Raw genomic sequence first — 14896 nt, 5'->3', positions numbered from 1 at the left:
AGTTTTTTTCATTATTTTCTCATAAAACATCATATGCTTTTAAAATTGTAGGCACAACCATGTATTTACCATGTGTATCATGTTAGGTTTTTCTCATAAAATTTTCCAAACTTTTAAAGATGCGTATGAATGATGTGTATCTGTAGAGATTATTGATATTTATCTCCATTGTTACACTTTTTTTTTGAGTCATATAGAATTTGAAATTGGTAAGGAGAAACAAATTCTTAAATGATAATAAATGCAAACACCCAGGCAGTCATTACATGCAGGTCCTCAATATATTGTAAGGTAGGGACATTTTTATCATTTTCCACCCTCAATCATAAATTAAAACTGGTGATGGGAGCCAGTAGGGATGGAGACCTCTGCAATACATGCGCACATGATGTTCACTGAGATTTGACAAATATTAAGGTCATGTGAATTTTTAAGTGTGCTTGGTCAGTTCCTGTTCCTCAGTTTACTCATTCATATATAACACAGCTGCACATGGTAGAAGTACTTTGTGAAAAAGCATCCAAGAATTACCAACATGTTATTCTATTTAAAAAGAATTTTGTTCCATGTGCTTCATAATCTTCAAATGATTTGGGGGATTAATGTTGGATTCTTTGTTGGTGACACAATCTATTTTCCAAATTGAAATTCTATAAAATATCTTTAACAAATGGTTTAAATAATGAACAGAAATCTTCAAGCCAATGTTCCCCGAAAATTTGAACACGTAAAAAATATTAACCCTTTGAGAAATTCAGTGTCTATTAAGCAAGCCTATTTATTTCAATGGGTCTTGTAGTTGATTAAGAGTTTGACATAAAACACTCCTGTGATTATTTTTTTAAAAAAACACTGTTATTATTTAAAAAAATTAAATCTGAATAGGTTATAATAGCTTAAAGTTTTCACTTATTTATTAATTCAACTGATACATAGTTCCTCATTATCTGAAAGGCATTCTTTTAGTTGGAGGAAATGCACTCTGTTAGGCTCTATTTCCTGCTCTTAGTAAAGTTCCAGTGCATTGTGGAAATGCCAAATAGGAAATGTGCATTTAATATCTTTAATGTTCTTTACAACATGTAAAGAAATCACAGAGCAGAAGAAAATTAAGTGCATTATCTGTTGTAAAGTTCTAAAGCTTGACACAGTGCCCAGAGTACAGTAAGCAGTCTATGAATATTTATGGCATGAATAAAAGAAATGATACAAATAAATGATTGAATATCCCACTCTTGTTTTTGGCTGCATAATATCCTATTATATGATTATATTATAATTGATTTACTTCATTGTTGAATATTTATATTGTTTTCAATCACTTTGCACGTGAGAGAATAGGATAAATACCTATGAGTAGAATTTCTGGATTATTTTAATCTTGATAGATATTACCCTCTACAGAGATTGTTCAGTTAACATCCCAGCAATCTCAGGGAATGTCTTTCTCTTCGAGAATACAGCATATTAGATTTTTGTCAATCTTAGTGAAGGTACTGTTACAGTTTTAATGTGTGTTTCTCTTTTATGAGTAAGAAAGAAAACTTTCCCACATTAATGAACCATTGGTATTTCCTTTCCTATGACCTGTCACTTGTGCTTTGATTGTTTTTCTAGTGCTTTTTTCTTAGTAATTTGTATAAACATTTATATATTAGGGAAATGAAGTCTGTGCCTATAAGAAGTATTTTTTTTTTCTTTTTGTTTTGTCCTAGAGATTGAAGCCAGGTGCCCTTAACCACTGAGCCACATCCCCAGACCTTTTTATTTTTTATTTTGAAACAGGATCTTGCTAAGTTGCTTAGGCTGACCTTGAACACGATCCTCCTGCCTCAGTCTCCTGAATAACTGGGACTATAAGTATGCACCACTGCACCTGGCCAGTTCTTTTTCTTTTTCTTTTTATATGAATTTTTATATGTGTTCTAATTAGTTGTACATGAAAGTAGAATGCATTTATACATTTTGATAAATCATAAGTGTAATTTTTCATTTTTCTGATTATACATATTATACATATTGTACATCAGTCATGCAATCATATATGTACATGAGGTAATAATGTCTGTCTCACTCTACTGTCCTTCATATTTCCATGCCCCTTCCACTCCCTTCACTCCCCTCTACCCAATATAAAGTAACCTTATTCTTCCCTAGTGCCCCTGTGCCCTTATTGGGAATTAGCATCTGTACATCCGAGAAAATATTTGGTCTTTGGTTTTTTTGGGTTTGGCTTATTTTGCTTAGCATAATATTCTCCAACTCCATATATTTACCAGCAAATGCCATAATTTCATTCTTCTTTAAAGCTGAGTGATATTCCATTGTATAGATACACCACATTTTCTTTATTCATTCATCTGTTGAAGGGCACCTAGGTTGGTTCCATAGTTTAGCTATTGTGAGTTGAGCTGCTATAAACATTGATGTGGCTGTGTCACTGTAGTATGCTGATTTTAAGTCCTTTGAGTATAAACCGAGGAGTGGGATAGCTGGGTCAAATGGTGGTTACATTCTGAGTTTTCTGAGGAATCTCCATACTGCTTTCCATAATAGTTGCACCAATTTACAGTCCCACCAGTAATGTATGAATGTACCTTTTTCCTCACATCCTCGCTAACATTTATTGTTGCCTATAGTCTTGCCATTCTGATTGGAGTGAGATGAAATCTTAGAGTAGTTTTTATTTGCATTTCTCTAATTGCTAGAGATGTTGAAACTTTTTTTTCATATATTTGTTGATCAATTGTATTTCTTCTTCTATGAAGTGTCTGTTCAGTTCCTTAACCCATTTATTGATTGGGTTATTTTTTTTTTGGTATTAAGTTTTTTGAGTTCTTTATATATCCTGGAGATTAATGCTTTATCTGAGGTGCATATGGTAAAGATTTTCTCCCAATCTGTGGGCTCTCTCTTCGGTTGTTTCTTAATTTCTCATTTGAATTATTTTATTTTTAGAATACAGAATTGTCTTTTCTCTTAGGTTTTCTTTCATCTTCAGAAGAGGCTTGATCAATCTAAGTTTTTTTTTTTTACTTTTCATGGAGAATTTTTATAGTTTTAGTTTGTCTGATTGTATTTTGGGTGTTGCTGTTTACACTTTTGAGCTAGGTGGAATATATTTATTTGCAAGGTATGTGGTGTGGAATCAACTTTATTATATTCAGATAACTAGTCAGGTGTTCCCCTATTAGTTCTTGAGTAACCCATAAAAATTATACACTTTGTTCAATTTGTGAATTAATTGAAGATCAATCCAGTATAGTTGAGTGCCAAACAGGAAATGCATGCTTAATATCTTTAATATTCTTTCTTTTTAAAAACGTTAGTGCTTCAGTACAGATTTATCCTGGACACCTTGACATGGTACAGAAATGTACCACCTTCTGCCCATGCCACTGTATGTTCCTTGGACGCCTCTTTTCTTTCTTATGGGTCTGTTCAGTGGTGCCTGACAACCACCCTGGTTTTCTAATTAATGCTTACCCTTTCTGTTGCCTCTCCCCCTACCTGTCAGTTTATCTGTCTGAGCATTTTTCCTATGGCACCTATCACTGCACTGGTCTGGCAGATACCATCAGTAATTCCATCTAATTAAAAGAATTCACATAATATGCAATATTTAATGAATAATAATTGGAAATGAATTTTGATTACATTTTAAAATCTCTGAGAAAACTTGTCACATCCAGAGAATTTTCAGAACTTATAAGCCCAATTATAAGGTTAGCCTAATAATAAAAATAACTATGAATAAAGATAGCTCATTTTAGACAACTAACTATATCTAGGCAGAGCTCTAGCAAAGATAAATGCATTGATAACAGTCCATCTTCTCTCCCATTAGTTTTTAAGGGCTCTCATGTACTTGCTCTCTGACAGCATGTCCTTAACAAGGTGGTATCTCAAGTATGCTCTAACTTAGAAGAGAAATAGGAGCAATTCTTTTTTACACATATGAAACTTTAATGTGACCCTTTCTATTAAAGCACACAGTTGGAGTTAATGCTATAGACCTGAAGAATGGCTGACTGTAATAAGTTCATTAACTCTTTGTTAGTGCTAATTCCAAGAATATGTTCTAGCTCAAATTTCTGCATACTCTACATCCCAGAATTTTTCTAACTTCATAAAAGTAATCTCAGTTTGGATCATGGTTTTTGGTTGTGTTTGAAAAATAGTGCTGTAGTTAGTAATATTTCTGTAAGTGAGATAATGAACTAATTCTTTTCTTTTGCTAATTACCATTTTCTACTTAATTTTTTTCTTTAATCTTAAGCAATATAGGAAGCTAAACTGTACTGTCAGTTTTGATTTCAGATTATTATTTATATTATTTTGACAGTGCAACAGATCTATTTCAGACTATCTTTTGAAATAGTTGTACTTTTACCATTGCTTAAAAACATGTTACCACATCTACACAACTGATTTATTTTAAGTCCAATACTCTTTCCTTCAATTGCATAATTTTATTTTATTGCCTAGGAATTTTGATTTAGTAATTTTCTAAGGTTTACCTTTAAGCATGAGAAAGTAATATATTTTATCTGTAGTTTATATTGTAGAATTTATGGCAAGACAGATAGGAAAGCTAGATAATATCAGTTAAAGTTTGTGCAGTTGGGAGAAACCAAAAACCTTTCAACAAAGTTTGGAATAGTGGAATCTCCTCAACCTGGCTTGTCCCTGCTGCTAGCCAGAGAGGAATATGTAGTAGCAGAAATTTACAGAAGAATTTGGGAGTGGATGAGATTTTTCTGAACTCACTAATAAAAAATCCACATTGTAAAAACAGAGCCATATCCATTGGACTACATTTCCACTGGTATCATTAGAAAAATATCAATTAAGCTCTTCTTTGTGTAAGTCATATTCATAGCAACCATACTTACTTGATGGTTCATTCTATCAGTGATTTTTGTAACTGACTCCTTTATGCAGGGGAGACAAATTACATACCCTCCTTCTTTTGTTTAAATGTTAGTGAAAACTTGGTTGTAATATGTTTTGATCAATTGTTTACAATTTTTGTTACTTAGAAAATAATATAGAGGTAGTATTGTCTTCTACTGGATTGTGTGTGTGTGTGTGTGTGTGTGTGTGTGTGTATGTGGTGCGGGTATCAGGAGTCAAACCCAAGGCCTCTCACATGCTAGGCAAGCACTGTGCCACTGAGTTACATACCCAGCCCTTCTCTTTGATTTTTTTGACTGTTCAGAGCAAATACAGCCTATATGTGAATCAGCCAGAAGAGGAAGGAAGTCTTTCCAGGGTTTGATCGTAGTGTAGAATCAAGTATTTAAAAAACTATGTGCCACTTGGTGCTGTGAGGTCGACTGTCCTTCAGCTGGGACAGAAGTACAGTTGCACTGCTCTGTGTGAAAGACATGAACAGAGACACTGTGTGCTTGGGAGAGGGTAGCTGAGCAGGAATAACCTTCACTAGGACACTCTTGGCCATGGTACAGTGGGCTGTTTAAGATTGGCTTAGAGCTATTAGTATTCTTAAGACGTCAGCCTCAGTTCTTATTTAAACTGGTAATTGTTTGTGTTCATAATAAGAATTGTCTATTTCCAAAGGGTTTTTTGAGTATCTTCCAGCTTTGGAGAATTTTCACCAATATTGTCCACTGTTGTTGCTTTCCTTTCCTTATATGAAGCAAGCCAGATTACCTATCTGTGTATCTATCTGTCTCTATCCAGTATCTTTTTATTCCTTCTGCCTATTTTCATTAATTTAAAATAAGTCTTCTGGTGACTATCATTACAACTTTAAATATGAACTTTATATCTCTGTTTCTTGATTTAACAGCTCAAATAATGTCTATAAGTTTCACACTGTGAAAAATGAGGAAATTAACATACATCCTTCATTATCTCTTTTTTCCTACTCTATATTCTAATTATTGCTTGACATATTAGTGGTTTTCTATTGTTATGATTTGTGATGCTTATATTCTATTTTGAAATAGAAACAAATCCTATAGGTTGATAAAGAAATGGTTAGAACATGCAAATTATGATGCATAAATATTTTTAGTGTATAACCATTTGAGTCAAAAATGTAGTGCTAAAATATCAAAAACTTTCAGTTGGAAGAGAATTCTTAACTATTAATATCTATTTAATGAATCTTTTAAAATTTGTTTCTAGCTTTATTCTCTTCTTCAGATTCATAACCAGTTGCCATAGTTTCTTATGTTCATGTTGACATTTTCTTGGATTCCCTTTTCATTTTTGGATGTAATTTCTTCATAGGTTCAGTGAAGAATTTCTGAGCCTTTACATATTCTGGAAAATTTTTTATGGTGGACTCATATTTGATTTTTAGTTTAGATAGGTATAAATTCTATTTTCAAAACTATTTGCCCATCTAATCTTTAAATACTATTGTAGCATTCAGGGAAGTCAATGGGAAGCCTGGTGCCAATTTGATTCTTTTTAGGAATCTTCTTTTTTCTCTGGAAGTTCTTGCGATTTTTCTCTTTATTATTGACTTCTGTACTAGTCTGTATGACTGGCCATAACAAATTACATACAGAATGTCTTAAAACAAGAGGAATTCGCTATCTCCCTGTACTGGAGCATAGAAGTCTGAAGTCAAGGTGTGGGCATCACCAGCCTGTCCCCAGGCTCCAGGGAAGGATCTCTCTGCTTCCTGTGTTTGCTGACAGTTGTTGACTGGCAGCTGCTTAAACTCAGACTCTGCTTCCATCTTCACATGGCATTCTTCCCTCTGCGTGTCTTTCTATCTCTTCTCCCCTTCTTATGAGGACACCATCCAAATTGGATTAGGGCAGATCCTAATTCAGTATGACCTCAATCCAACTTGATTATATCCACAAAGTCCCTATTTCCAAATAGGGACACATTCACAGGTATTGATGATTAGGACTTTCAGATGTGCTTTTTTTGGGGGGGGGGCACACAATTCAACCTATAACAGTATTCTAAAGTTTTACCAGAACATAACCAGTGTGCTTATTAATCCATACAGTGGGCCCTTTCAGTTTGGAGACTTGCAGCTGTCTTCAGCTCAAGGACAATGTCTCCTGTTAATCGTTTCTTCCCTTCCATTGTGTTTGTTATTTCTTTCTGGAACTTACATTTGTTAGGTATATAACTTCCTGGAGTGACACTCCCTATTTCATAATCCCTCTGTTTTATTCTCACTTTTGATCTTTTATGCTTTATGTTTCAGAAGATTCCTTGACTTCCTTTTCAAGATTACCAACTTTGTCCCTATCCTTTTCTATTTCATCCAGTTTTTGAAGTTTTTATTTGTGTAATCATATACACTCACACATGTATATATGTGTGTATGTATAATACATATGTGTGTGTGTGTGTATGTGTGTGTGGTGCTGGAGAACTCAGAGCCCATGCATGCAAGGCAAGTGCTCTAATTCTGGACAATATCCCCAACTCTTTATTTTATTTTGAGACAGGGTCTCACTAAGTTGCCCAGGTTGGCCTTTAACTTGCTGTCCTCCTGCACAGCTGGAATTAGAGGCACTCTCCACCTTGCCCCAGTTATGCAGTCATATTTTAATTTGCCAAGATGTCTTTATTCTGATTTTCTAATTTTTTGGATGCAGTGAATGATCAAATTTTCTGAGAACAGTTATTTGAGCTATTTAATTTTTTTTGTTCTCCCTTGAATCATCTGTTTTACTTGGGGTCAATTGGTTATTCTTAATGCTGCTGGTTTCCTTATGCTCCATGGTAGTATGTTCATAATTGTGGAGGTCTGTAATGATTGACATGGCTGTCTGGCATGGTTTCCACTGCATTTTGGAGGGTCTATTTCTCTCAGAATCCTTGCATAAATGATGGGGCTGACCTGAAGTTCTATGGAAGGGGCTGAAAAATCGCATGCAGACTTTCCCTTAGGGGGTGTGTGTGTGTATGTGTGCGTGTGTGTTTGTGTGTGTGTTTGTGTAGCCAAAGACAGGCTGAGAATCCTAGCAACTACTAAAATAAGGGAGACTTTGCTGGGGAGTTGGAGTCTTCGATGTATTTTTTCTCTCTGTTGGAACTCTTCTCTCTTCCTTCTATCTACCCCATATCTGATGATCTTTGGAGTTACTTCACACTCTGTTCTGTTCTTCTGTCAAGTCCTAGCACCTTTGTCTGGTGTTCTTTCCAGTTAGGTATTCTAATTTCCTAAAGGAGCATTGCTACATTTCTCTAACTATCCTCTGGGTAAAAACTGCTGCTGCCAACTTCTCTGTTTCTGCTAATCAGTGGAGGGAGGGCCTTAACTTCCCAGGTATCAGGGTGATTCTTTGATGAGTTGCCCAGATGACACCCCTATCTTCCTGATATGCCTTTATTGGTTAACTGTCCCTCTAGGAAGATCTTTTCTAACTCCAAGCTCTCGAGGGACAGCTGCTTTTCCTCTTTCTCTGATGGAGCAATCTGATTCTCTTTCTCTTTCAGAAATGCCTCAACATTTCTCTTTTCCTTGTGGCAAGCATTCTCATTTCCAGTGTTACTGTGATATAAGTCTGTTAAAATATAAATTTCAGGAGATCTTAGGGAAAATTATGTACTATGGGTCATCTTCCAATGTAGATTATTTTTTACTCTCTTCTTTATTTCTACTTTCAGATGTATCCCATGCAATTTTGTGTATATATATGTGCACGCGCGCGCGCACACACACACACACACCAATTAAGTTAATGAATGAATTGGCAGAATTTTACCAGGTGTTTTCTGTCTGCTCTCTTATTTTCTTTGGCATCTAAGAAGATAAAACTCTCCATGGTTGATATATAATGTTTTTCTGTGTTGTTGCTATATAAAGTGTGTTTTAAAGATTAATCACCTAGAAATCAAATAAGTTCTTGAATGTTTAATGGACCCACTTTACTTATTGGTTTCAAGAACTGTAGTACTTTCAGGTTAAAACAATTAAATGGTAGAGTTTAAGAATTTTTCTATTTTTCTTTTTTATTTGTTCTATGTTCATACAAGTGTATGGATAATTTAAAAGAGACTTTAGCCAAATTAAGAGAAAAATACTTGAAATCTTTTTTTTACAGCAAAAAATCGTGGGATTGCTATTCCAGTGGATTTGGACAGCCAAGTCAATACCCTTTTCATGAAAAGTCATTCAAATATGGTGCAGAGAGCAGCCATGGGTTGGAGACTCTCAGCTCGTTCTGGACCACGCTTTAAGGAAGCTCTTGGAGGGCCTGCTTGGGATTATAGAAATATTATTGAAAAGTTACAGGTACAATGAGAACATGAAATGACATTAATGTTTTATAAATTGTAGTTTTTAAAATATGCATTACACAAATAAGATATGACTGAGAGTATCAAATTCTTTTTGGGAATTAGGTTTTACTTTACAACTCTCGACCGCCACTACCCTTTTAAATGCATAGATTTCAGCTAAAAGCTGTGTGAGTTATTTTTTAATGAATGTATATTATTTAATATGTTCTGATATTGTAAGAGTAGTGATTCTTAATATCAGAATAATAATCATAATGCCAGTAATAAAATTGGTAAAATAGTTAACCATACATAGAATTATATAATAAATTAAATATTTATAACCTTGCTTCAATTTATCTTCCAGTATTATCTTATAACCTTTTGGTCAGAATGATCCAAGCACCTTTATTTACAAAATACATGGTATCTCACTCATGGTTTTGGTCTGGATATTCTGGGGTATTGAATAAGAGATGTATTAGTTTGCTAAGGCTGCCATAACACATACACATATACACATAGGTAAAGTGACTTACACAACAGAAACTTACTTTCTCACTATTCTGTAGGTCAGAGGTCCAAAATCAAGGTATCAGTAGGCTTGGTTTCTTCTGAGATCTCTCTTCTTGAATTGTAAATGGTTAGTTTCTCACTGGGTCCTCATGTGTTTTTTCCTCTGCACATGTTCATATTTGTGTTCTAACTTCCTCTTATTATAAGGATACCAATCATATTGGATTAAGACCCACTTGTATAAGCTAATTTTACCTTAATTACCTTCTAAAAGGTCCTATCTCCAAGTAAAGCCATGTTCTGTAGTATTATGAGAAAGGACCTTAATATATGAATTGGGAAGGTGATTAGGTTCTCAGATGGAAACCTTAGAAATGAGATTAGGAGCCCTCATAAAATAGGTCCAAGGAAGCACATTTGATCCTTCTACCATGTGAAAACACAGTAAGACAGCACCCTTTGTGAACTAGGCCCTCACTGGAGGCCAAGTCTGCTGGTGCCTTGATCTTGGATTTCCCAGACCTCAAAAGTATGAAAAATAATTTCTGTCATTTTAAAGCTATCCAGTTCATGGCTTTTTGTTATAGCAGCCTAAATGAACTAAAACACATGGTAAAGCATTTGGATTTTTTTCTGAGTGATAGCAGGTTGTTGGGGATTTTTAGCAGAGGGCAGATATGACTTGGTATATCTTTTAAGAGATCTCTGTGGATTTTGAGTTGTGTTTATATGGTCCAGACATGGAAGCAGTGAGTTTAGTTAGGTAGTTTGACATTAATTCAAGCAAAAGGTGATGATGACTTGGTTTAAGAAAGCAGCAATGGTAATGTGAATGAATTAGGGGAATTTTAATTTTGAGATGCCTGTTTAGATACCTTAGTGGGTGGGTCAGGAGAGATAGTTGGATGCACAAGTCTGGATTGGTGTGGGAAGATTTGGATGTATAAATGTGGATGTTGCAACATATACATAATATTAAAATCATAGAAGTGGATGAGATCTCTCAGAAGAAAGTGTAGTTGTAGAAGAGAAGAAGACCAGGAGCTACCAGAGACTGACAAAGGAAATATCAGAGCAGGTCACAGGTGGGAAATAAAGTGTGGTGTCACAGAAGCTAAGAGAAGACATTTCATAGAGTAGGAACCAGAGCATAAGATCATTATCCCAAGTTTTCATGTGGTGAGAGTGATTTAGAGTACATAGTTGATCCAGGATCAAGATCAGAGGTAAAGAGAGAATCATCATGATAGCCTGAGCACCATTTGTTTAGTAAATGCAATAAAAAACAAAAACCAAAACCCAGCTATATTTCAGGCATGTTTCACTAAATATGGTCATATATAATAAACATGCCTTTATATAATTTCTTCTCACCTTTATATAATTTCTAATTTTCCCCTTTGTGTATGTACATTCTGGTATACCGTCACATTTAACTGATATCAAGAATTTCTCTGAAAACTTATTTAGAATAGTAAGTAGAAATAATCACTTTTGCTGAAAGAGTAAGAAAGACTTAAAGACAAGTCCTGAAATCTGACCATATAAAATTCAGAGGATGTTAGCACCATTTGAGCATCTGTAGCTGAGAGTAACAAGAAGCAGTTTTTTGCTTCACAAAATTTGCCATAGCTGTGGGTGGATAAATTGTTGCTTATGTGAGAAGATATTTTTTTTGTCTCTTATTGTAGTTTAAAAATAAAAAGAAGATGCTTTAACTATTAAAGGATGTTCAGAAAATTATAATTGCTTATAGTTTATTTAGAAACACATTAGTTAAGATGCTTCCAGCTTAAATATCACAGTATTCAAATAAAGTAGCTTAAACAATAATGACTGTCATTTCATGTAGCATAAAATATGGGTGTGGCTTTCCCTGAGTGGGCTGATTCAGCAGCAGATAGGCCAGGACCCTGTGGCCCATATCTGCTGACTTTTGGTTTAAGGCTGGTCTCCCTTAGATTCACATTCTTAAGCTCCCAGGAGAACAGTAGGTGGTTTCAAAGACTCTTTCAACTCCCAGCACATCAGCAGACTTCACCTGATGTCTCATAGGCTGGGAGTGTGTTATATAAGCATGCTAAGGTCAGCTGCTAGAGCTGGAGGTGGAATAACCGTGACTGGCTTAAAGTAATCAACTTTGACCCTGAGCTGAGGGGTTCATCTCCTTGAGAATGTTGCTGCCAGACTCAGAAAAAATATTCGGATTCTCTTAGCTAGAAAGGGGTACATATAGGCTGTGGGATAGGTAATCAGTAAGGTCTATTAATAAATATAATTTGAAATACTATTGAATGTCATTGAACCCTTGTATAGTACTAATATACTTCAAATAATATATCATTTTCCATTGGAAGAATGGTTAATTCTAGATGACCAATGACACATCCAAAATCTTTTTTTTAGCTGTTCCCAAGTATGCCTCCAATTTATTTGAATTTTTCATGATTCCTTTATAGTCCTAGACACTACAGGGCCTGTAAATGGCTTTAGTGAATTTTATTCTTGTGTGTATATTTTTAAACATCTTTTGATTACCCACCCTTTCTTTGTTTTATAAGTGAAAACAAAAACAAAGCAAAACAAACAAAAATTCCAAAAAACAAACCAAAAAAGGAGGTCTGGGCAGTGCTTATACATAAAACCAAACTATAATGAAAGCACAGACATTTGGTGCTATCGGGAGACAGGGTTCATTTTCTCTGGCATTCCTGGTTAGTATTCTTAGGTTTGCTGTGTCTTTGAAAGATGAAGTCTGACTTCGTCTTCCAATAGGTTCTCTTGTGCTTTGTGTCTCAGGATGTAGTGGCCTCCTTGGAACAACAGTTCAGCCCGATGATGCAGGCTGAATTCTCAGTGTTGGTTGATGTATTGTACAGTCCAGAACTGCTGTTCCCCGAAGGAAGTGATGCCAGAATCAGATGTGGTGCTTTCATGTCCAAGTAAGTAGATACAGTCTGAGATTATGCTGGTTTCCCAAAGTGAGACGGCCTCTAACATTTCCGCTTTTTACTCAGTCAGTACTTATGACAATCCACAAAGCACGTTGAAAGGTCTAAAATCCATGTCAAAATATACTTTCCAAATAATTGAGTTGAGTCATTTGAAGTTTTATTTTGGTAATGGTCAATTTATTCAATTTTACTAAAATTTATTATAAATGAAGTGTTTCATTATTGTGCACAAACTATTACACAAAATAGTGTTTTGGTCCTAATTCCTTTCTTTAGTGCAAACTTTTAAAAGATTCTTGTTTAAAGTCATTAATTTTCAGAGGGAAGGAAGAGGAATTAACATTTATTGAGTTGTTCCTATGTGTGCAATTATCCTATATATTTACTCATTATTTTCTGTAGTTAGCATAAATACCTTGAGAGATTGAGAGGTCACTTGTTTCAGAGGTGAGTAAGTCGTGGCCTAGGTATGCTTCAGGTAAAGAACTATTAAGTGTTAGTTCCAGTACTTGACCTTGGCCATGCCCTTCATGATTGTCATCTGCAACTCTTTCCATTTACTCCTTTATCTCAACATTGTTGAGGTCTTATTATAAAGTCCATATGTTTACCCTAGACTGTTTTTATCTTAATTGTAAGTGAAAAACTCTCAGGGAAGATCTGCAAGTATAAGCAGGTGTGAGAAAAAAAGCTGACTGCTGAAAGAAGAGACGTGTCTTTACATGAAGGGCATTCAATCATGTTACTGAACGATTTGCATTTAATTTCACATACACTCAAGATGGCCAGTCAACCTGGTGCAGTTACTCATGTCTGTAATCCCACCAACTCACAAGGCAGAGGCAGGAAGATTGCAAGTTCAAGGCCAGCCTCAGCAATTTAGTGAGATCCTCAAAAGCTTGTCAGGATCCTGTCTCAAAATAAAAAGTAAAAAGACCTGGGGATGTAGCTCAGTAGTTCAATTCTCAGTACAAAAGAAAAAAAAAAAAAAAACGTTGACAGTCAGTTGCATGGTGCTCCTGGAGAGAGTACATGGATGGAGAGTCAGTTGGATCCAGTGACCAAGCACCTTGACCATTTTCCATTCAGCTGTTTCTTGTGTGGTTAAGGACATTGCTGAGAGAGATCTGGAAACCTCCTCCAGTGCTGTGATATACTGAGGTAGAAATGGAAAAACTGTAGACACAAAAATTGTGTTCTTTTTTTACAAGTTCAGGCTGGGACTTTGGGAAAGAAAATAAGGAATGGTATGAGAAGAACTGAGTCTAGGGATCATGTTGAATGGTATAGGTGGTCAGAATTAAGGACTCAGCCCTATTCCCACTGTATCTCAGGGGACTGGGGAAGAATGTGTTCATCTGGACAGTTGCCAGTCTTCTGATAAGTGCCTTTAAGTGAAGAGATCCAGAGTTTCTGCAGAAGTGATGACTGCTGAGAACACAGAAGGCAAATTCTAGATAGAAGTATTGCCTATTAACTCAGTATAAAAACATGGTCTTGAAAATACCCTTCACCTCCTATGAACATATGTCTGTGTATAAAAATTAGGTAATAAACCTGAGAACTTCAACTCTGGTTGATTAATATCATACTACAGCTATAGAGTAGGAATTTGACACCCTGGATCAGTGGTTCCAGACTCTGACCCTCAAGTTAAATAGATTCTGTTGCTCATTTCTGAGTTACACAGGGGACCTTATATTCCTATGCATAGTACTCTGGTAAAGCCTAGTTGGAGAATGTCAAGTTTGGGCCAAGGCCTATGTGGACCTTTCTACTTCAAGCGAATCTAATTCTTGAAACCTGTTGAATCAACAGGGAAAACTCTAGCACTCAGGCTCAATAGGCCTTATTTTTATTTTTGTAAAGTTTCACAATCATTTGTGTATTACTTTATCCCTGAGAGGGAGAAAAAAATTTTACAACATTCACAAAAATGATTTTCATGTATTCAAAGACTATTGTGTGGAAGAAAGAACCAAAGAGTAAAAGTTTTAGTGAAGCAGGCTTTACTTTTCTTGTAAGAAGAACTTTTGAACAGTTATTCTTTCTGCCTGTTGGACCTGATCACACACCACCTTGTCTAAAAGAAATCACTGTTACCTTCATTGTGTGCTGCCCCTTCAAAACGAGTAGGTATCATTTCAAAACATCACCATCCACATATTAACCCAGTCTGTACATTTCAGGGTTCT

The 14896-nt window shown here is 35.3% G+C and overlaps 1 protein-coding gene across 3 annotated transcripts in view; it reads left to right on the top strand.

The window, feature by feature from the left end:
* Nucleotides 1-14896, top strand: part of Itpr2 (inositol 1,4,5-trisphosphate receptor type 2) — a 462398-nt gene that overhangs the window by 244058 nt on the left and 203444 nt on the right. For all 3 annotated transcript variants that reach the window (XM_047550877.1, XM_047550878.1, XM_047550879.1), the window contains 2 exons: nt 9054-9244; nt 12547-12689. In XM_047550877.1, coding sequence (XP_047406833.1) covers nt 9054-9244; nt 12547-12689 — 334 coding nt within the window. The remainder of the gene's footprint in view (nt 1-9053; nt 9245-12546; nt 12690-14896) is intronic.

The sequence above is a fragment of the Sciurus carolinensis genome, chromosome 4 (genome assembly GCF_902686445.1).
Source record: "Sciurus carolinensis chromosome 4, mSciCar1.2, whole genome shotgun sequence".
Taxonomy (NCBI): domain Eukaryota; kingdom Metazoa; phylum Chordata; class Mammalia; order Rodentia; family Sciuridae; genus Sciurus; species Sciurus carolinensis.
Note: the sequence above shows the minus strand (reverse complement) of the source record. Positions and strands in the feature narration are given on the sequence as shown.